This window comes from Vanellus vanellus (genome assembly GCF_965231255.1).
Source record: "Vanellus vanellus genome assembly, chromosome: 8".
NCBI lineage: Eukaryota > Metazoa > Chordata > Aves > Charadriiformes > Charadriidae > Vanellus > Vanellus vanellus.
This window is the reverse complement of record NC_138913.1, coordinates 11,491,245-11,513,151: the sequence shown is the minus strand read 5'-3', so window position 1 is coordinate 11,513,151 and position 21,907 is coordinate 11,491,245. Positions and strand designations below refer to the sequence as shown.

The 21,907-nt window shown below is 45.9% G+C and overlaps 1 protein-coding gene across 1 annotated transcript; it reads left to right on the top strand.

The window, feature by feature from the left end:
- The first annotated feature begins 1,336 nt into the window (after positions 1–1,336).
- On the top strand, positions 1,337–21,439 carry EIF2B5 (eukaryotic translation initiation factor 2B subunit epsilon). The gene is made up of 16 exons (XM_082487276.1): positions 1,337–1,492; positions 2,750–2,874; positions 3,557–3,742; positions 3,836–4,013; positions 5,081–5,161; positions 5,907–5,984; positions 6,065–6,377; positions 6,991–7,136; positions 7,444–7,582; positions 8,213–8,314; positions 8,952–9,059; positions 9,955–10,045; positions 10,822–10,945; positions 16,844–16,969; positions 18,499–18,609; positions 19,705–21,439. The coding sequence occupies exons 1-16, from the start codon at positions 1,340–1,342 to the stop codon at positions 19,768–19,770; spliced, it is 2,127 nt and encodes a 708-aa protein (XP_082343402.1). The 5' UTR covers positions 1,337–1,339; the 3' UTR covers positions 19,771–21,439.
- The last annotated feature ends 468 nt before the right edge of the window (positions 21,440–21,907 follow it).

The window sequence follows — 21,907 nt, the reverse complement described above, 5'->3', positions numbered from 1 at the left end:
AGAAGAGAGTTGTTTTCTACCAAGTCAGTCCTGAACCTGCAATTCGGCCAATGAAAAGAGATGCTGCATGTTGCATATTGCACTCTTCTCCCACTCACAACCTAGCAAAGACCCTTCAGCACTGCCACGGGGGCTGTACAGGCTGCCTGCAACACTGGGACAGTACTGTAGGTCTACGATGGAGTTGTGCCTCCCTTAATTTTCCCCATCACCAGGATGGAAAGGCCATACTGTGTGCCTTGGGCTGATAAGTGCGTGCAACCTTCCACCCTGGGGAAGGGCCCACCTCGGAGGTGGGTGTGAGAGTGCCCTGAGTTTCTTTCTCGGTTCGCAGCTGAACTGTGGATCAGCTCCTTGAGCCTCTGGCTGGTCAGTCAGTGGGTAGGTGCAGAGCTGCTAGCAGATGAGAGCAGCAAGGAGCAGAGCAAGGTGTCACAGCAGGGCAGTTTGTCCAAGAGAGGCTGGCGAGGAGACAGAGTTGGGGCAGTGAATGCCTGTTCCCCGTGGAGAGGGGCAGAAGCGTAACAACCGGGCAGGGCAGTCAGCACCATGTCCTGCAGCACCCAGCGCTGGTAAGGGCCCACCTGCCACCAGGCTCGGGGCTCTCCGCAGCCCTCCTGCTGCCAGCCCGCCCGGAGCTCCCTGGGGGAACACCTCCGCCTGTTCTCCTGGTTGTGAATGCAGGGCTTAGCACGCAGTTTTCTCTCGTTTCAGACTGCGTGAGCTGCGCCAGGCAAGAGGGACTGCAGCACTGCCACTGGCAGCAGAGGAGGGATCCAGCCGAGGGCACACATCCTGTGCTGAGGACTTGTAGGCGGCCGATCCCCTTCTGAGGGCCAGGCCGATGTTGAAGCACGTTAGAGAGACCACCAGACCTACCTGGGAAAACGGGGATGCCCGAAGATGACACAGCAGAGGGCACAGGTGGACACCATCACCTGCAGCACCCAAACTGGGGCTGCTTCGCCAAGCTGGGGGGAAGACAAATGCCCACCCCCCCAAGAAACCACGTCTTTTTTCTTCCCCTCCCCTCTGGAAGCGTCTCTGGGTGGTCTCCCAGAGGTCCCTCAGGGCCTGTGGGGTTTGGGGGTCACTCCTGGATGGGAGGTGTGAGTGCGGAAGGGCGCTGCGTTCTGCTAGGCTCATGCAGAGGGAGCGGGGCGCCGGCAGGGCCTACCCCGCTCTCCGGGGCTAGGCTCCGCTGAACCGGCGAACCCGGCACCGGGGCCACTGCCAGCCCGCGAACGCGCCCCGCGCTCTCCTGTCCCTGCCGAGCTCCCGTCGCCGCTTCCGGCGCGGACCCGGAAGCGGAAGGAGGGAGCTGAAGCAGCGTGAGGAGATGGCGGCCCGCGGCACGGCGAGGCGGGGGACTGGTGCGGGGGCGGCCCGCGGGCCCGACCCGCAGGAGGAGCCGCCGCCGCCGCTCCAGGCCGTGCTGGTCGCCGACAGCTTCAACCGCCGCTTCTTCCCTATCTCCAAGGACCGGCCGCGGGTGAGAAATCCCCCATTGCCTGCTGCCGCCTCCCCCGGGCCGGTTCCTCCGGGGCCGCCCGTCCCGGTCTCCCCCGTCCCTGGCGGGGCCGGAGCGGGTAGGCCTCTGACGAAAGGCGGAGTGCTCGCCGGTAGCGATGGTCGGGCCCGCCGTCGCGGCGTGCCCCGCCGTGAGAGCCTCGGGCCGGGCCGGGAGAAGGCGAGGCCCCCTCGGCCGCTGCCGGCAGGTTCTGGGGTGCTCCCGGGCCCCAGGCTCCACCCGGGGCTCGGGCAGCCCCCGCCGCCGCGGCTTTTCCCGCCTTTCTCCACGCTGTGGAAACCTCCGACCAGTTTTCCTCGTTTGTAAGAGTTTATATCCCCCGCTGGAGAGGCAGCGAGGATGTAATTGCTGCGTCGGTGCTGTTTGCTTTTCCATATGGCAGGGCAGACTGTGCTGTTTGCTTTTCGTCTGTCGCTGATGCAGGAGCGGCAGCGGGTTTGGGCAGGCTTGTTTCTGATAGAGGAAAGAAGCAAAATCTTTGTCCTTGCCAGCAGTAATGGCTAAAAGAATATGGCCAAAAAAAATGGATGGGGAAAGCACTTTAATTATCCAGTTCAGAAGGCTGTATGCTAAAGGAGGGAGCACTTCTGGAGGCTTTAGATCTGGAGAATTGCCTTACTTCATTTGCTGATTAAATGTTTGTGATGGTCATAATTATACACGCGAGCTCAGGCCTGAGAAAAAAGCATCACCAAAAATTAATTTAAGAATAGTATGAGATCACTCAGTTGTGAATCAGTAACTTGGTTTAAAAGCGTGGCTTGAATCTCAAGAGAATAATCACCTCACTTTAGATTGTTGGGGTTTTTTTCCCCTTCTTTAATTCTGGACACTCATATTCCTGTGGCTTCATCATTCACGTCTGTCAGGTTTTTCCAGTAGCATTTAAAGCCCGAGTCAGGGAATCAGTGCTCTGGGATTATTTTTTTTTTCAGTCTCTCTCGCTAATTTAGTTATCTTGAAGAGTTTAATGTGTGATAACTTCACTTGTTTTACACTTTCTTCTCTGAAGTTATGATCTGCCCTGATAGAAAATCAGAAACCAGCTCTTACTGTTTAGATCAACTTTGAAAAGTTTTGATAAAAGGAGATAGAGCAGTTATTTGTGTTATTTTTCTAGCATCACTGATGATATGTCCTCAAGTTGGAAGGTGCTGTTGCTGATGTTGAGGTACAGAGTGTTTGTTCAGCTATCTGTGTGTCTTTTTTTATTTTTAGGCTCTTTTACCTATGGCAAACGTGGCTATGATTGACTATACCTTGGAGTTCCTAACAGCAACTGGAGTGGAAGAAACCTTTGTTTTCTGCTGTTGGAAGTCAGCTGAGATAAAAGAGCATTTACAGTAAGAATCTCTTCCTTTTATCTTTATCATGGAAAGCATTCTTCTATCCTCCAGCAAGCCTCAAAGGTCTCACTGATCCTTCTGATGAAAACGATGTGCTAGAGATTCCCTTTCAAGAGAAGTCTCCTAACACATCACAAAAAAGACCATTCCTCCTGTGAAGGAGTGTGGTTGTGCAGTGTATTAAAAGGGTTGAATCTTTTGGGACTGCATTTGTATTGGCATTTAACTTTTTTCTTGTCTAAAATCAGGGGTTTCTGGGTAGCTGTGTAAATTAGAGTACCACCCTCTGCATTATGCCCTGTCTTGGTATGTTGTGCACCTTTGCCTCTGCGTGCTGCATGTTGGCAAGCTAAAAAGATGCATGCAGTCTTTTCTGTGCCTGAGGTACTGCTTAACAAGAAAAAAAAGTTTGGGTTGTGTGTAACTTTTCCTTTTCCGTTGCCAAAACTTGGCAGTGGAGTTGGGTTTCCTGAGTTTCCATAAGCTACAGTCTCAAAGTCTAACCCTCTTCAGTTCATCTGCTGTGTGCAAATGAGCATAGTTAAGCCTACCGATAGTTGGCTCATTATAATAGGTTTCTCATTCCATCCACTTACATATGTGGCATGCACTGGATCCTAGTGCGTTCTCTATAGGAATATCCTCTTTATGCTTTCCTGCTGCATTTTTCTCCTTCCAGAAAATCCAAGTGGTGCCGCCACACCTCTCCCAACACAGTGCGCTTTGTGACTTCTGACCTGTACCGCTCCCTCGGTGATGTGCTACGAGACGTTGATGCCAAGTCCCTTGTTCGTTCTGACTTCATTCTTGTCACTGGAGATGTGGTGTCCAATTTCAATATATCCAAAGCCCTAGAAGAGCACAAGTAGGTGTTGAAGGAGTGGACACTTGCGTGGCGTGCTTAGACTCTGGGCTCTAACTCTCCGAAGAGTGATTTTAAAGGTTGCGTCTTTTTCAGGTTGCGTCGTAAGATCGAAAAGAATGTTTCTGTGATGACGATGATATTCAAGGAGTCCTCACCTGGTCACCATGCCAGATGCAAAGAGGATGACATTGTTATTGCCATGGACAGTGCCACAAACCGTGTCCTTCATTACCAGAGAACCCAGGGGCTGAAACGCTTCCGCTTTCCTATGGTGCGTCTGGAACCTGACAGGTGGAAAAGGGTTGCAGTAGTGAAGCCTCCTCCTCAAGGAGGAAGTTCTCCTTGAGTGAGGGCTGGGGAACTGTGCTTGCTGCTTCTTTTGGAGGAGCAGATGATAGAAAGTAGCTCTTGGTAAAGTGGCTTTTTTTTCCTTTAACCTTTATTTGAGGCTTGGTGAAATTGTGCTGGGACAAAAATGCTTGGCACTCATTTTAGAGTTTGAAATGGGGCAGACGTATTCCTCACAATTCAGTTTTTGCATTTATTTGATTCCTTTTCTCCATGTGAAACAAGGGAGGTGGATGATATGTGCTGTTGCAGGGGTTCCCAAATTGGGATGCATATACCACTATTGTACACAAACCATTGAGAAGCAACGCTGAGCCTGGCACGGGAGGTGGAATAACAGCAGGTGCAAGGTGTAGTACCTCTGATTACCTCTGCCTATACTGTTCACCTAATCATGTAGCAAATGCTCTGTAAATGTCTGTGGAGGCACTTTCTCCAGTGAGACAGGTGGACCTTTTTCTTTTTTCAACTCGGAACTAAGACTGTGATTATATGGCATTTTCATCCCCAAATCATTAATCAGTAGATTATTTTTTACCTTCAAATGAAAGCACAAATCACTGTACAAAACCAAAAAGGAAAAAACAAAGCAAACAAAACCCCCCAACCCACAGCTGCAAAAATCCACAGGGGGTGTGGAAGCTATGGGTATTGCATTTTGATTTATTAATGTTCTTTGTACATTTGTAGCTCCTAGCAACTAAGGTAAGGAGCCTCCTGGAGGAAAAGTGATTCTTTGAAGTACAAGCTGTTTCTTGGAGAGCTGCAGTTGTAAGGACGAGGGCAGCGTCTGCTGACTGACATGCAGCTCTGTGTGTGACCAGGCTGTGCCTGCTAAGCTTGTGTCTCATTGTAGATTGTAGATTTCTCTGATCTTCAGAACTTCAGATAGTTTAATAATTCAGTCAATACTGCCCTTGCTTATAGAAGGCTTTTGGGGTTTGGTACTGCGTGAGGCACTCAGATCATTTGAATATTTTCCTCTTTCAGAGTCTGTTTCAGAACTCTATTGAGAACATTGAGGTGCGCCATGACTTGCTGGATTGTCATATCAGCATCTGCTCTCCGCAGGTGAGCTCTGCCCTTCTGAGGGTCCAAAATTCAACTGCATTGATCCCTTTGTCCTGCTGGTGTGCAGGGGGTGCATGTGGCCTGAGTGTACTAGGTTTGGAAACTGGAACTCACAGTTGTGCTCGGTGACAGCTGAGAGCCTGAGTGATCATGTGATGCTGCTCTGCAGACTGTATGGGTGCTCAGTCTATATCTGATATCAACTACTCGAGCCCAGGCAGAAATAGACAATGCATCAGTAGACTGGCTGATTTGGCACAGGATGAAACTATTCCGGAAAATAAGCGATTTCACTTTGAGTATAGTAACATCTGTGTATTGGAGGTGATGGCTATGCTATGGAAAATTGTCAGTACTTGCAAGCTGATACCATATTAGAGTAACATTCAGGGTTATTCCGGCCTAGGCTCACTAACATCTCTTCCACATCTGAAAAAGCTGGTCTACAGCCTTCCTTTGGGAGTGAAGCTACAAAGTGAGGCTGGGCGGATTGCTTGGAAACGCTAAAGCAATGTTTTGCCCCTTCTGAAAACCAGAATCTGTTCATAGTCTCCGTTAGGAGGAGGAGATGGGAAGGTCAACACTCCTAGCGGAAGGAATCAAAGCTTTATTCAAGGCAAGAGCATCACTTTCCTATACTGAATAACTCGGCTCTCTGAGAACCACTGAACAGCCATTAATTATCTGGCTTCTTGGCAACATTTTCTGCTAACTATATGATTTCCTTATATTTTATTCCTGACAGGTGGCTGAGTTGTTCACAGACAATTTTGACTACCAGACACGAGATGACTTTGTGCGTGGTCTTTTGGTGAATGAAGAGGTACAGAGTGGGTTTTTACAAGGGAGATCCTATTACCTTGCATTAGAGAATCTTCTGACATGCTCCTGCCTGTCTCCCAGGTACTGGGGAACCAGATCCATATGCATGTAACAACAGAAGAGTACGGTGCCCATATATGCAACCTGCTAATGTATGAAGCTGTGTGCTCTGACATCATCCGGCGCTGGGTTTATCCTTTGACTCCAGAGATGAACTTCACCGATGACAAGAATCAGAGTTACACCCATTCTAAACACAACATTTACCGAGGTGTGGATGTTAGCCTTGGCCACGGCAGCGTGCTGGAAGAGAATGTACTCATTGGGCAGGGAACGGTCATCGGCAGCAACTGCTCCATAAGAAACAGCGTTATTGGGCAGAAGTGTAGGATAGGTGAGTACAAGAATGGGGGACATGCAGGCCATGCCATGCAAGGTCACAGATTGTTGGGATTTAGTTTTTAAAGTGCATTTGGATCTGAGAGAGGATGATAAGTGGGTACTGATTGACTTCTATTGGGAAGAAGTTTGGTCATCCAACAGAGGAAATAGATTAAAGTTTTCAGGGTACCATACTGATGCTGAAAGGTGGAAGGTACTTCATGCAAATATGTTGTTTCAGCAGTAGAGAATGCCTAACTGATCTAGGGTTATCACCCACCAACATCCTGCAAATGAGAGACGTCTGTCCCTGGTTTTGTGAGCTGCCTGGTACTCCTTCTTCCTAGTCTTGGCTGGAATGTTTTTTTGATTTCTCTGTATTTGTGTAAAACCAAGGTGCCAGTTGTTACTGTCAACTTGTTAAGTCTGAGTAGAGAGCAAAGTTGTCTTTTAGCTTTGTGTAAGAAGTGACCGTATGCCTCTAAGGCAAATTTTACCTTTCATCTAACATCTGTCATGTATCAAGAGCATTGGGATTCAGTAACATGCTTTCTTAGGGACTCAGCAGTATAGGAGAGCAGCAAACTGCCTTGCTCAACATATTTGTGCTTGGTGATGTATAACAGGTGATAAAGTCATTTTGGACGGAGCTTTTCTCTGGGACAAAGTACGCATAGCAGATAACGTGGAGATCTGCCATTCTGTTATCTGCGATGAAGCTGAAGTGAAGGAGAAAGTAAAGCTAAAGCCCCACTGCGTCCTTTCTTCTCAGGTGAGCTGTATTTATGTCTGTTCTGCTTTCTGCCTTTCTTGGCAAGTTACTTGACTTATACCAAATCATACCAGAACGCAGGGCTGCTCCAAGCCTTTTTGCAGAGGTGGGGAATATGTTACTGCTCCCACCTTTTTCTTCCTTTTGTTTGGCTAGGGTGGTATGGTATGTGGTCTAGCAGTGCTGATGTCTTTGGTTATACTTGTTAGCTTATGGCTTGTCTGGAGCAGCTGTTGTCCTTGCTGGTGGAGCTACAAGGGGGCAATCAGGGTGTTTCTTCATTAAGACATGTCGCACACGTTTGCAGGTAGTAGTAGGTCCTGGCATCACTCTTTCTGAGGGCACAGTGATCTCTCTGCACCCACCAGATGAGGAGGAAGAGGATGATGACCAGTTCAGTGACGATTCTGGCGTGAACAAGGAAGAAAGCAAAGTGAAACTGAAAGGTATGAGAGTCTCTGGCTCCATGCATTCAGGCTATACAGAGGGATTTGCCTTCCATGATCTTTTGGGGTCTTTGCCTCCCCCATTCTAGACTCTGAAGTGCCAGGCTGGAGCTTAGTGCTATGCTCAGCTGTGTTTTCAGTAGGGCAAGCAAGGATATTTGGCTTAAGTTGGACAGTGACGTGTACCTCAGTACCCCGGTATGAAAATCTTTGAAGACTCAGCTGTTTTCCATTTTTCTTAGAGTAGGAGTCTTGTAGGAGACAATAAGCTGAAGTTGGAAGAGATGTTCACTTCAAGGCGGGTTGCAAGATCTATGTCCTCGTACCTGGACTGTGTCCAAGGACTTTGTCTTTATGAAATACTGTTTTTACCAGTCTGGGATTGTTGAGGGTTCTAAACATGGTCAGCTGAATGTTGCTGCTGTAGGGAGGAGTAAGTCGGTCACTTGTCAAGGCAAGTGAGAAGATAGAAGCTGAAATCCATATGCATCTGCAGAAATCCCAGCTCCCTATTGATAAGGGATATTTAGGGGCAATAATATGCAGGTTATACCACTTTATTGGTAGAATATTTCAGGTTTGCCTGTAAGCCTTATCCAGTACATCTGCCTCTTGCTGTTTCTTTTTCAGGTTACAATAAAAAGGATGTAGGCTCAGAAGGCAGAGGCTATCTCTGGAAAGCAGATGACAAGAATGAAGAGGATGAAGAAGAGCAGAGACAAAGCCTATGGGGTGAGGAAAAGTTTAGTGTAATCACCTGGGGATGGACAGACAGATCTGCGTCGGGGAAACTGGGACGCTGGTAACTGTGTCTAGAGTAAGACTTGGGCTTTATGAAGCAGAGTGGCTCCAGGTAACATATGTGTGTGGAGGCAAGGTGAGAGGTGAAAGCAGGTGATGGACCAGATTCTCCCTCTTCCTGTGCTCTGTGGAAGATGTTTATTATAACTTTGACTTGTGCTAACACACAGAGCTATCTGTGCTGTGAATGGCGCACTATGGGATACCTTATTCCCTAGAGGAAATATGCTTTGGCTGTTCTGGGTACTGCTGGCTTTCTTCCTGCTAGTGACAGCATCTGCTGACATTGCTCCACCATGAGTCAGCAGTCTGCACAAAATGCATTTGCTTCTATCCCGGTCCTTTGTTGTCTGCCTGCAGACTCTTAAAAAAAGTCCCGTTATCCTAGTGCCAGCTGTATCATTCCCTCTGCAGCAAATCTGATCATCTGGACCCATAAGTACAAGCTTCCTTGCAAGGACAGATAGTTGCTGACTTGGTTGGGAAGTCCCTGGGACAGCTGGTTCCTCATGCATATGATAGCTGCAACTTTCGAGTGTTGAATGCTGTGTCTTCTCTTCTTCCTCAGGCCCAGCTATGTATTCAGAGGAAGAGAGCGAGTCAGACAGTGACCTGAGCATGGGCTCTGAGGAGCCAGACAGTCGGGCAGCGTCCCCTCAGCTAGATGACATCAAAGGTGAGAGATGGGCTGTTGAGAAGTATGGTGAGTCTGAAGATAATGCAGTGAGTGTGAGATTTGTGCTGCTTTCTCTAGGTATGTTGGAAAAATTTGTGGATGTCTATAATATGTTTGTTTCCGGACCTTACTTCCTGCATTTTCTACAGAGTTCTTTGATATTCCTTGTTTTGTTGTTGTGTTAACCCAAGGCAGCCAAGGATGAGAAGCTAGACAGATATCCTCCATCTTTCTCACTCCTGATGACTGGGTCTTCATGAAAGTGACCTCCCTGAATTGTCTGTTTAAATGGCAGTGTCGTTGTCTAAACTCGGAGATTGTGCGAAGGTCCAGCAGAGTTTGCCTGTGTGGACAGCTTACTGCTTTAATCATGCTGGAGAATTAATTGTCCATGTAGGAGCTGCCTCCTTTGGCAGATATGTTTTTGGTTTTCTGTTTTGTTGTGTTAAGCTTCCCTGGATTTGGAAGTGGTTCAAGTCAAATTGGAGAAAAAAAAAAAGTCTTTTTCCCATTAAAATATCTCCCCAAAGGAAATTAAACCAATAAATTTTTGTTTGTATTCACATCTTTAGTTAGGGGCAGATGACGTTTGTCTGAATAGGAAAGGCTAGATTGTGGAAGAAACTCTGCTCTAAAAGGTTGCAGCGGTAAATACCTTTGTACTGGTTTGTGTGGCTAGATCAATGATTCCTAGTAGGTCTTCTCCTTTATTTGAATTATGTTCCACTATTTATAAGTATAATTGATGTGGGTTTGTGCCAGCTTACAGAGAACAAATAGACATTTGTGTCAGAATGCTTCCTTTGTTAAGGGCATAGTTTCTTCAGTAACGAACAGTTTGAAGAATCTGTGCTTTTCCCTCTTGTGTCTAACTACCTATCCTTTCTTTCATTAGTTTTCCAGAATGAGGTTCTGGGCACGTTACAGAGGGGCGAAGAAGAAAACATTTCCTGTGACAACCTGGTCCTGGAAATCAACTCCCTCAAGTGAGTGTTCCCGTAGGGATGCTGTCCCTTATGCTGAACAGTTGGGTTTGACAGCAGATCTAGAAAGAAGAGGAGAAATCATGTGAATACCCACGTTTGATCATTAAACAATTTTATCAGTATAGAGCATGAGAAATGCAGATTAGAGATCATGACTGAATGACGACAGGAGTTGATGGAGAGCACCAGCTGCATCTGTAGCATCCTCAGTGGTTAGGCTTTTCCTGCCCCGATTCTGTAACAAGAGATTGAATTGCTGTTAATTAACTGTGGACTGAAGAGAGCAAGCCAGTTCTTGGCACAGACTGCCTGTAAGTTCACGCAGGGGCTGCTGCTCTGTGCATTGCAACATTCAACCAGCTGTTTGCAGCTGGGGCTGCACTGTGGTGTGGCTCGTCCACTCTGTTTTTACAGCAGCAAGTCTAGAACACATAATCAGAGCACCTTTTACCTAGTATTTCTCAAATACAAACCTGTTTCCCTTCTTTTGCGCAACAGTATTCCTGTGGCACTCTAGTAAATGTGAGGGTGCTGTCCCTGCAGCAGCTTGTTCTGCTGTGATAGCAGATTTTCAGGACTTGTGACCTCATGCAGGACCTGATTCAATGCAAGGTGGTTTTATTGCCTGAATATTTGGAAGACAAACAAACAAACAGATAAAAAACCATCCTGGAAGATGAAAATAAATTTTTCTGCTGTATCTCTGTGAAGAGCCACAGTCTGCAGAGATCAGATAGTGTGAAATGTTGGGTTTTTTTTTGCTTTTTTCCTCACAGGTATGCATATAACATTGGCCTGAAGGAGATGATGCAGGTGCTCAGTAAAGTGATCTTGGAGTTCCCACTGCAGCAGCTGGATGCAAACCTGGACTCCCAGAACTATTTCTCAGCGTTGCTTCCCGTGAGTCCTGCTCCATTTGACTCTTCTTTGGGCTTGTCTCCTAGCGTGTCAGAGTCTGTCTGGATGCCCCAGGTAGTTCCTGGCTAAGAAGTCTTTTTGGTTAAGCCTGAAGCTACTTGAACTCCTTGAGTTCATGAGCCTCTTTGTCTTCTATAGAAGTAAAAGTGAACTGAAACTATCGTACCTGCTTGACAGATCTCAGCTGAGACTGTCAGTGTGAGGAGCTCTACTTCAGCACCTATGGTTGTTTCTGTTTCCTGTATGTGGTAGTAGAAGTGCATCCATTGTAGAAGAGAAAAGAGAGGCACTGTTAGAGGTGTCTTTACAGACTTGCATTCCAGGAACCTGGTTCCAATCCATCATAAGCCCTGTCCATGGGGCAGGAGGGAGTGCTCCTCTCCCAGTGGGATCCTTTCCAAGGTCTTACTTGTCTGTGTGCTGTAATTGGTGCCATTTTTTTCCTAGCCAAATGCAAAGGCACAATATTGTTATCTTTGGGTGAAGATACAGAGTTCTGTTGTGTCTCTAAAGAGACAGGTTGTATAATTGGGTGAAAGTGATTTTTGTTTCCTGACTTCAGGGAGACAAAATAGATAGGATCTGCTTTAAAAAGCAAGCATTCTTATCTTAGCGGTTTTGTTGATCCAAGCTGAAGGCATTGTAGTACTTTTGTCTCTCTGCTATAGCCCATTTATGTACTTGAGTTTGCAAATTCTACAGGTTACGAAGGTACTCTTTCAGAATGTGTTTGGGAAGGAGTAGTTCAATATTTTTAGGAGATGGAGCTAAAGAGGAACACTAGACGTCCTTCATAATCCTTTCTCTGAAGAAGTATGTGCTTTCTTGATGGGGAAGGATGAAAAACTAATTCTTCTTTCTGTAGGTGTAAGCATGGCACTTAATTTATCTCCTGGATGTGTGGAGATGCCTTCTGTAGGAAACATCCATGTGAACTGATCATCAGATGGCTTAGTGACATTTTGCTGTTCACTGTGTTTACATTCTGCTCGCTTTTGTTCATTTCTCCAGACTGTTTCTTGAATAGCAGGTCTTGTCCTGGAAAAAGAGAGTTGAAGGAGGAGGACTGAAGAGAACATTAGAGCAGATGTTAGACTCTAGGTGGAAAGCAGTACATCTGGACAACAGGCTGTGTGGAGTTGGTAGCTGTGTAGGATGTGGGGCTTTTTTCCAGTTACGACACGGCATCTCTTTCTGTCTCCCAGATTGGACTCCTAGTCTAGCATGAGTAGGACAGGAGAACTTCACTGCAGGACCCAGTCAGAAGAGGTTCTAGTCTGGGATAAAGGATGCTATATAAATGCATAATGTTTTGTGTAATTGCCCAAAACCCCTTAGAAGCTAAAGACAATGGAAGTACATGAAGGTTGTACCTCTGGGTAGCTTTGTCCATGTATATTTCATCATAGGAAAGCTGATGCTCTGTTTTAATAGCAGAGACAGCAAATCAACTCACCTTTTGTGAGAAATGATAATATTCTAAATGTAATGTTCAGGATGACCATGCCACATGTCATGGACAAGAGGAATTTCTCTAGGCAGGGAACTGCACGGCATGTGCATTTACGAAACACAAATTATTCTTGGATTTATCAAAGAGAACTAGATGTCAAACCAATTGACCATCACAGCAGCCAGTTTCTTCAGATGCTCCTTTGTAAAGAGCCAAGAAGTTTCTTAAGAAAATCCTTCTCTGGGACAGTTTTGTGCCTCGGAGTCTTTACTGTGTGCAGAACTGTTGTGCTGGCTTTCTGTGCTGAAATCAGCAGGAAGGCAGTATCCTGGAGAGGTATACTGTTAACGTTCAGTTGCACATGTGACATTAGTCACCGTTACAATGACCCAATATATTTGGGTTGAGATGTGGCTCTAATGGAGGTAGAGAATCAGCCTTCAAAGGCTTATTAAACAGACATCGATGGTCTTCCTGGGCAGCAGCTTTGTGTATTTACCAACAGTGCTCTGAAGAGAAGAGGACAGTTCTTTGGGCAGAACATACATGTTTGTACAGCATCTGAAACAGTGGCTTTTCCGCAACTAAATGATTCCCTAGTTAGTAAAAAGTACACTTCATTAATTTGCTAATACTTACAACCTGAGAATCCCAAGCACTAGTTTGGTATAGGTTAGAACATAATGAAAGCACGTAGCTGAAGTGTAGCTATGAAGCTAAACCTAAACCTGCCTCAGTCTATAGCGGTATTAGGCTTATGATGGTTTGCATATGGGAAAAAGTTATTTTGTATGAAATGGGGATACTTGCATTCTGAGAGTAGTGAATATCAGAAGCCTGCTTTACAGAACTGTGTTATGTTTCTCACTCTGTTTGTAGCTCAACTCTAAGAGATCATAAAATCGTTGAATAGTTTGGGTTGGAAGGGACTTTTAAAGGCCATCTAGTCCAACCCCGCTGCAATGAGGAGGGACATTTTCAACTAGATCAGGTCGCTCAGAGCACTGTCCAACCCGTTGAATGTTTCCAGGGATGAGGCATCGACCACCTCTCTGGGCGGCCTGTGCCAGTGTTTCACCACGATCATTGTAGAGAATGTCTTCCTTGTATCTAGTTTAAATCTACCCTTTCGGTTTTAAAATCATTACCCCTTGTCCTACCACAACAGGTCCTGATAAAAAGTTTGTCCCCATCTTTCTTATAAGCTCCCTTTAAGTACTGAAAGGTCACTATAAGGTCTGTGTGGAGCCTTCTCGTCTCCAGGCTGAACAACCACAACTCTCTCAGCCTGTCTTTATCAGAGAGGTGTTCCATCCCTCTGATCGTTTTTGTGGCTCTTGTCTGGACTTGCTCCCACAGGTCCATGTCTTTTCTTTGCTGAAGACTCCAGAGCTGGACACGGTACTCCTGGATGCTGAAGGAAGATGAGTTGCTTGTGTAAGAGTGGTCCCAGACAGCTCAGGAGGGGAAATTGTGGAAATGCCATAGTTATGATGTCTGGTTTGACTTGAAACCACAGTATGTGCTCTGAAGTGCTGGTCCCTGAGCATGAAGCTCTTAAGTGTTGCAGCAATTTTAGGAAACAAGCATCCGGTAAAGGATATGCCCTTGGGTATTTTTCAGATGAAACATGGAGGCTTGAGAAATTTATCCAGTTCAATGCATGTCAGGCATCTTGTTTGGCTCATGTAGAAGTTGTAAAGCAAAGATGGTACAGAAAACCAGACCTTTCCTAGAACTGTAGACATGATTTAAACAAACGTGGGTGAAGCAGCTGATAAACAGGAGGCTGTGCTTCTGTTGTTACTGAAGCAGCATGAAACGAAGGTTATGTAGGTGAGGATGCCAAAAGGGAGCTGGGGGAGGCAATATAGCAGTTCAGTTTGCTGAGCAGGCCAGCATCTGCACTGCTGCCCATCAGCTAGCGTGTGTGGTGCATTTCTTCAGGTTTCTGTTAGAGAGCCTTACTCTTGTAATGTCATGCAAATGAACACAACATGGAATTGCTTATTCGGGGACCAAATGGATCTCTGCTTTCACTGAAGCAATTTATGCTGATCAGCACAGATGCTGTTATGGTGTAACAGGTTGGAATTATAGCTTTGTCCCTTGTGCTTTGCATGTACTTTGTGCTGTGTGCTGGAGGTAGGGATAAAATAGGTCTGGTGTCAAGACTGTCCTTCTGACAAAAGAAAAGTGGATCGCAAACCTCTTCAAAGTTGATATAGCATCACTGACCAGATCTGATGAAAAATGAATCAACCTGTCAGAAGAATTTGATTACTTTCTCTAGGCTGTAGGTTGTTTTGGGGAGTTACCCAGGTAGAGTCAAAGCCTGGAGAGTTATAATATTGTCAGTAGGGATCTCTGTCAGGTATCTCTTCATGTTTTTCGGTCTTCAATTCAATCTAAAATAATTGCAAGCTTTTAATTCCCCAGGTCAGATTGTCATGAAACGTCCAAAGCAGCCTCTCTGGTCATATAGGCTCATAGGTGTGGTTTTGCTAGGGGCTCTGTGGGGCTGAGCCCTAGTTTCCCTGTTAGCACCAGTTACAGTGAAGTGCATGTTCTTGACCTGAGATGGTATATTTTTTTTCTTCTTTCCCTTTTCCAGCAATAGGCACACTGGATTGAGTCCTGGGGTTGTGAGTGTTTATAGCTCTGCTTTCTTTATAAATAACTTGCTTTCAGAAATTCAATAGCTTCTGGTTAGAATTGTGCCTGCTTATGATTTAAAGGCATTAACAGAAAGGTATTACAAAATATTTCTTAGCCTAGAAGGAACTTGCTAGTAGCTTTACTACATTTGAGGTGAAGAATTCCAAAGGATAATAAAAATGCAGGATGTGGTCGTAGAGGAGGAAAGAGTGTTTAGGATTAAGCATTTTGCTAAAGGCTAAAATACTTCCTGGAAATACACCGTGCAACCCTCAGGGTTTTTTGTTGTGATAGCATGATGATTAGGATCATTCTGTGCTGCTACTGTTGTTCCTTGAGCCAGTTGATGTTATACTATACAGATCAGTTTGTTTGTACTAATCCCCTTCTTTGTTTCTGCTTGAGGCATGCAAATTCCAGCATGGTTGCATAGCAAATGTGTCTGAAGAGGTGATGGAGTGTAGTACTATGGAGTAGTTGAGCACTGTTTCCTAGTACAGGCTACCTTTGGTAGTCGATGCTAGCCTGGGTTCTAGCTCTGCTATGCGTCTTGGAGCTCTCCCTCTGGCCGGGCTACTGTCTATTAACAATTGTCCTGGTCAGAATAATTCTGATTAACCCTGAATGTAGGGGACTCAGAGCTTCTTCATCACACCCCAAGCCCCTGTGAGTTACCTGTTTCCCTTCAAAACAGGCCAGATGTGTTCTGTAGGAGACACTGTTGAAGGCACAGCAAAACAGTGTATCTGTACAGGCATGCCAGGGATGTAGTTGCAGGAATGCCTGCTGTTGGATTAATTCATTTGTGGAACTCTGATTTAATTACCTCTAACGTTTTTGTAGGATGGTCTGGCCATGATGTGGCCAATGAGGAATTTTTGTATCTTATCCTAGTTCTGATACCTTTTAAAATTGTTATGGACAGAGGTCCAAGTATCTTTATTACCTCCTGTCCCACATTCAGGTCACTCTGTGCTGCTTTGCAGAGCTTTCCCTGCTGCTCGCTTTCCAGATATGTACAACAAGTGAAAGAGCTGTTGGGGACTCGGATAGAAATGCTGTTTGAAGAGGCAGCACCAAAATCATTAAACTAAAGACTTGGGGAAAAAAAATAAGCCTTGGCGGAGAGAACTGAGCTCAGTTAATAGTGTAACAACTTCTTGCGCTTCATCCTTCCCACCCACTTGCTGCAGCAGGATCCAAAGAAGACTGTTAGGCACACAGCTAACATGTGACGTGCACTTAGGGGCTGCTCCACTGCGTTCTTGCTTTAGGGGTGGCTATTTTGCGCCGTCCACTTCTACTGAGCTGGTAATTATCCTGGCACTGTCTTTTTTCTCTTTTTTCTTATTTGCTCTTCTGCTTTGAAGGGAAGTTCCACTGAAATGTCAGCTGCTCTGTGGGGGAAGGCTTGAGCAACATGTATGTACCTCTCCTTATTGGTCTGCTGTGAAGTGATTTTCTTTGAGTACCAGGCTCCATTAAACGCATTTATTGTGATAATCTAGTGTTCCATCCAGAGAGGCAAAAGCAAGAAAGCTAATGGATATCCTCAAAGCTGCTTAGTAAGATCAGGTCCTATCTGCACGTGAGGCTTAATAGCATCTATTTCATGGGCAGAGTGGGGCAAATATATTAAGTGGTCAGCTGAGTGGTTTCTTAAAATGCTTCCCTGGGTTGGTTTCTTAGTGCAACACAGCTGAGAAAGAGGGCCGAGTGCACACATCCATCTCATAGCTCAGGAACTCTTCTGTGTTTTTCCCCTGCAGCTGTTGAAGAACTGGACCCCGTTGTTTAAGAACTACATAAAACGGGCGTCAGATCACTTGAATGCCTTATTTGCCATTGAGGAATTCTTCCTGGAACATGACAGTCTCTGCACATCAATAGCTAAAGTGAGTATCCACTCCCAACTCTGAGGACCTGTTTGTGCTAGATCCATGGTAAAAAGCATCCTGTCTGCATCGTTGGCTTGTCTGCTTTAGAGGAGAAAATTTTGGGGGTCTCAGTGGAGAGTATGTATAGAAAATCCATCTATAACTATTGTTTAAAAAAAAAAAATCTATGTCTGCCCGTGCCTTTGAGGGAGCACAGCTGAGGCTGAGTATTAATTACCAGCATGCAGCCTGAAGGGAGCTGTTATTTTGCAGCTTCTAACCTAGATGCCCTTGTTGTGTGATGCTGGAAGAGGCGAGGACAAGAGACTTGCTTTAGGAAGAGCTTTATTTCATTTGTCTCTCCATGGTCCCTGGGATCTAACTGCCAAATGGTTTATCCTACTTTAGAGTGCAAAACAAGCAATGCTGGTAATAAGGGTGGGATTTTTTGTTCAGGCAGAGCTAGTTATGAAACTGGGAATAAAGGGGAGCTGACGTGTGGCTTATTACCTACCTCCCCGCTTCTGAGAGTTTTCAGTATATTCCTCCTCACCCTCCTTCACAAATATTTTTCCCCTGCATTCATTCTGCCCTGTCACATTGAGAGCATTTGACTCGGATAGCTAGTCTTTCCTTTAGCAGTGTCTCAGGAAGCCCCTGTCTGTTTTGGAAGAGCTCTCCTAGAGCCTGCTTAACTCTTGGTTCCTCAAGAAAGAGTAATTCTAACTTTTGCTACCAGTGCTTCTGGCTAATGGCAAAACACTTAGGACTGGAGCCAAAAGCCTTCAGTTTGGTGAGCCAAAATGTCCTTGAATTACAGCAATTGTTTGGCATGTGTCCATTGTTCTAGGGGCCTGGGTTTCCCTGGAGGCTGGGAATTGAAGTGACACTTTATATTTGGAGTTGGCAGCCAGCTTTGTCAGTCCTGTGCCGCAAGGAGACCAACTGCAAAGTGCCTGCTCTGCCTGAGCACAAAGGCACCCTGAGAAAACACGATTGCATCTTGCCCTCGCTGCACTGGGCAGGAGTTTGAGCTGATGAATGACCAATTGCTTTGACACCTGCCATAAGGCACTTTTAAGAGAGAACTGGCAGGAGGAGGGAGCCTGTGGCAGAGCTGGGTAGATTCATGCTCTTCTCTGCACATGTCACCGTTGTGCATATGTGGGGCTGCATAAGAGTTGCTTGTTAGATCTGCTTTGGGGATGGGGTTTTGGGATGCTTTAAAAAGAGAACTTAAGTAATGTCTTGAACTGACTTCCTTTGTTGCCCACAGCTCTCAGTCATACCCTACATCCACAGAGCTGAAGCTGATGGGGCTTGAACTTTGACTCATTATGTGTCATAGGATCTAACTGTCAGGAACATAAGGCTTGGTAGGAGAAGCGCAGTTATTTTTAACAATAAAAGCAAAATGAAGCAGACTGAGTGCATTCTGTTGAAGATGGAGCTGGGAGACACAGATTATGTGCAAACTTCGTGCTTGGATGTGAGCTAGCCCCAAAAGATCTATAGAGAGCCCTGTTGCTCTTTTCTAATCGATGCAGGTGTTGATGACATTTTACCAGCTGGAAATTCTGGAAGAAGATGTAATTCTCAATTGGTTCTCTTTGCGGGACACGTCTGACAAGGGAAAGCAGCTTCGTAAAAACCAGCGGGTAAGTCCCAGAGGTGTTTAAAGCGGGTGGGGGAGGAGAGAGAGAAAGAGACAACAGCTGCTAAAAGAAACTTGTGAGTGGAGTTTGGTGCCACTGTTGCCTTCTGTGGAGCAGCTGCCATTACATGGTAGGCCAGTAATGCACCAGTGCATTGAACACTAAGCAGCACAACTTTGTTCTCCAGAATAGGCATTTCTGCGCGGTCTGCCATAATCATCCTGTTAGGATGAGGAATGGAGGTAGTAGGAGAGGGAGATTGTTTTTAGTGGGCTCTGTGTAGCATGGGGCCAGTGCTTTCTGGAGTAGCAGCACGGCTTCTCTAAGCCAACACCCATTTGAAATGGGCTTTAGGCCAATGCCCTGTGTGCTGGCCCCATGCAATTCCTTTGAAGCTTTCATTCCTGGCTCACCAGTCCCTTTGCATATATTTCTAAGTATTTGCTGTACCGAGTGGTTTCATTTGGCTTGTGTTGCAAGGAGCATATAAACTTCCCCTCTCCATCAGGCAGAACTTTGTGCTGCAGTTTGCCTGAGCCCTGTTCCAGTCCTCCTCCCTGGATCTGCAAGAGGAGCAGGGGAAAAAAAAGCCATCTCTGAAGAACTCCAACTTTGTTTAAAACCTTTGCAAAGTCAGCTCTTAGTATAGGTCAGCAGTGCTTTCAGCTGCTTATTTGAGCCCAGTTAAAAGGTAAAATGACCTGCCTTCTTTATAGCAATTTCTCAGGGAGTAGTGTTTTCCCAGCAGAGTTTTCTTAACATGTCTTAGCTAAGGTGCAGCTGTCGTCTCTTCTCCCTCAAGCTCTGAAAAACTCTCAAACTCATCTTTTTGTTGAGCATTGCAGGGATTGTCTGACTGGAGGAATCTCCCTCAGGAATGTAGTCAGTCTGAGTTTGTCCATGGCATCCCAGTTGTTTTTCATCTAAACTTTTGTCTCTCTTTCCCTCAGTCTGCCTTTGTTTCCATGTCACCTAAGAAACACTCTTTCTCTTTCTTGTGGATGATAGTGGTGCTCACCAACACGGTGTAGTTGTTGAGCGTTCCCAGCATCTGTTTGGTGTCACTTATTACCCAATTACGTTTCATTCTCTCTGCAGCTCCAGAAATTTATCCAGTGGCTGGAGGAGGCAGAGGAAGAGTCGTCTGATGGCGACCAAGACTGACATGGTGGCTCGGCATGAGTAGAGGCACTCTCACTGCCTTTCTGGGCCGAGTGGGCAGAGCAAGATCAATGCCGGTGCATGGTGTGTAGATGTGGGGCCTGACATCAAAGTGACTGACAATCCCATCATTAATTGAGTTGTGTGTTCCCAACTTTGCCACTTCCCTCCCTCCCTCACTTGCCCAATGGAGCCTTATGTTGGATAGTTGCAGCCCAGTGTAAAAACTGTAAGGGAAAAGGAGGTGGTGATAACTATAAGCTATCTTTTGGGATAGGCCATTGTTACTAATAGAAAGGGAGCAAATAGATGCAGATGCATACAACGCCCTTATAAATCTAACCATCAGGGCTGTGGAAGAATGGTCATACAGCGAAGTTATTTGGAGTCACTGGTGCTTTTGGAGCTAAGAGAACTCCCGCTGAAGAGACACTGGCAAGGTTGGTGAGTAGGAGCATGTAGATTAGGACGTGGAGCGCAGGACTGGGAATCAGGAGTTCCTGTGCCTGGAGAAGATGCAGTTGTCTGAGGATGCCCAAGGCATTTTGCAGCCTAGAAGGCACTTCTGTGATCTTTCGAAAAGGGAAAATCTCTTGCCATCTGCCGTGCTAGGATCTAACACAAGGTTGCACAGTAGAGTTGGTAAAACCATGTGTTGCCCCCTTCTGTAGTACGGGGGATAATTCATGCTCAGTTCCCCCTGCGGGGGTTGGCTAATGGTGAATGCACTGGCCAGTGAAATGCTGTGAAATCTTAGATGTGATCTGTCTTCTGTGTGTCCCCAGTTTAGCAGACATGTTTTAAAAAAGTGTCTGTTTCTTTATTTCATTATAAAAAGGGAGCAGAGGTGCCTGGCTCCTCCTGCTGCACCGACTACACTTGTGTTTTTGCTCTGGGAGCACTGACCACACCAGCTGCTTTAAGGAGGATGCAAGTTCCAGTGTGAAAAGGAGCAAATGGTATTTCCTTCAACAGCATGTCTTTTGTGTTTCCACATGATTTCAGTTATACAAGCTTGCTTACTTCATGTCCTTTTATTTATTTGAAAACTTCCCTCAGACAGCAGGGAAACTGCTGTGAACCCACTGTAAAATTCGGCAGCCGCAGAGCAACTCTGCATGCAGCAGGGAACAAGTGTGCCTCTGGCACTTTGTTGCCAGCACAGACTGCGTGTGGCAGCAATAAGGCCAATAAGGCCTTTAAGAACAGCTTTCTTGGAAGTGTCATGGTGCTGTGTTCTTCCCTGCTTTCAAAGAACAGAGCAAAAAAGGCACAGCCAGAATCGGCTCGTGTTCATAGGTGGGTTATTTGTTGGATGTGCTGACCTTGCCTCTGCCCCTTCAGGAGGAGCGTGGAATAGATCCTTTGCGGGGGGGGAAATGCACTGGAGCTGCCCACTCAGGATATTTACTTGGCCGTTCCGTGGTGCCACAATTGTCAGTGAGGGGACAGCATTGGATGCTGGAGACCAGGGATACTGCCTCTTAAAAACTGAAGTTCAGGCAGGGCGATCTTGTGCACTCACACTACCAGTTGCCAGGATTGTGCATAAATGTGCTTGTTTTCTGACATTGCAAACTCAGTCTTGTAAATGTTGGGGAGATGGTTGGTATCTGAATTTTCTGTATCTGCCAATATTTAATTCAGGGAGCAAATAAAAACTATCCTGGTGTTACTGCCTTGTTTGCTTTGTTTGACTTTGAACGCGTCTCCAGTTGTGGCACATGCCTGAATAGGGCTTAACGGGTAAGCTAAATAACTCATCATTACTTTTTCCTCAAGAGATTTTAAGCACATAATAGGAGGTAGGAAATCAGCACACCGTTGAATTGGTGTAAATGTTCAGTGATAACTCACACCCTCACTGTTCACAAGTAGAGAACAGTTTATTAAAACTTCTGAACTCAGAATCCTGAAATGGGTGAGGTTTGGTTTTGTACAGGATTATATTGCAAAGATAAACCTTAAATCCTATGAAACCCGTTATCCTTTGTCATGATGAGAATTAATGGGGACATTAGCTGCTAGGTACTGCATCATGCCCTCCTGATGTTGGTGAGTAAGAACTGGCAGAAAGGGGGATGGACAGCTCTTAGTAAAGCCATTTACAAACCAGCTACAAGACTTGTCCAAGGAGATT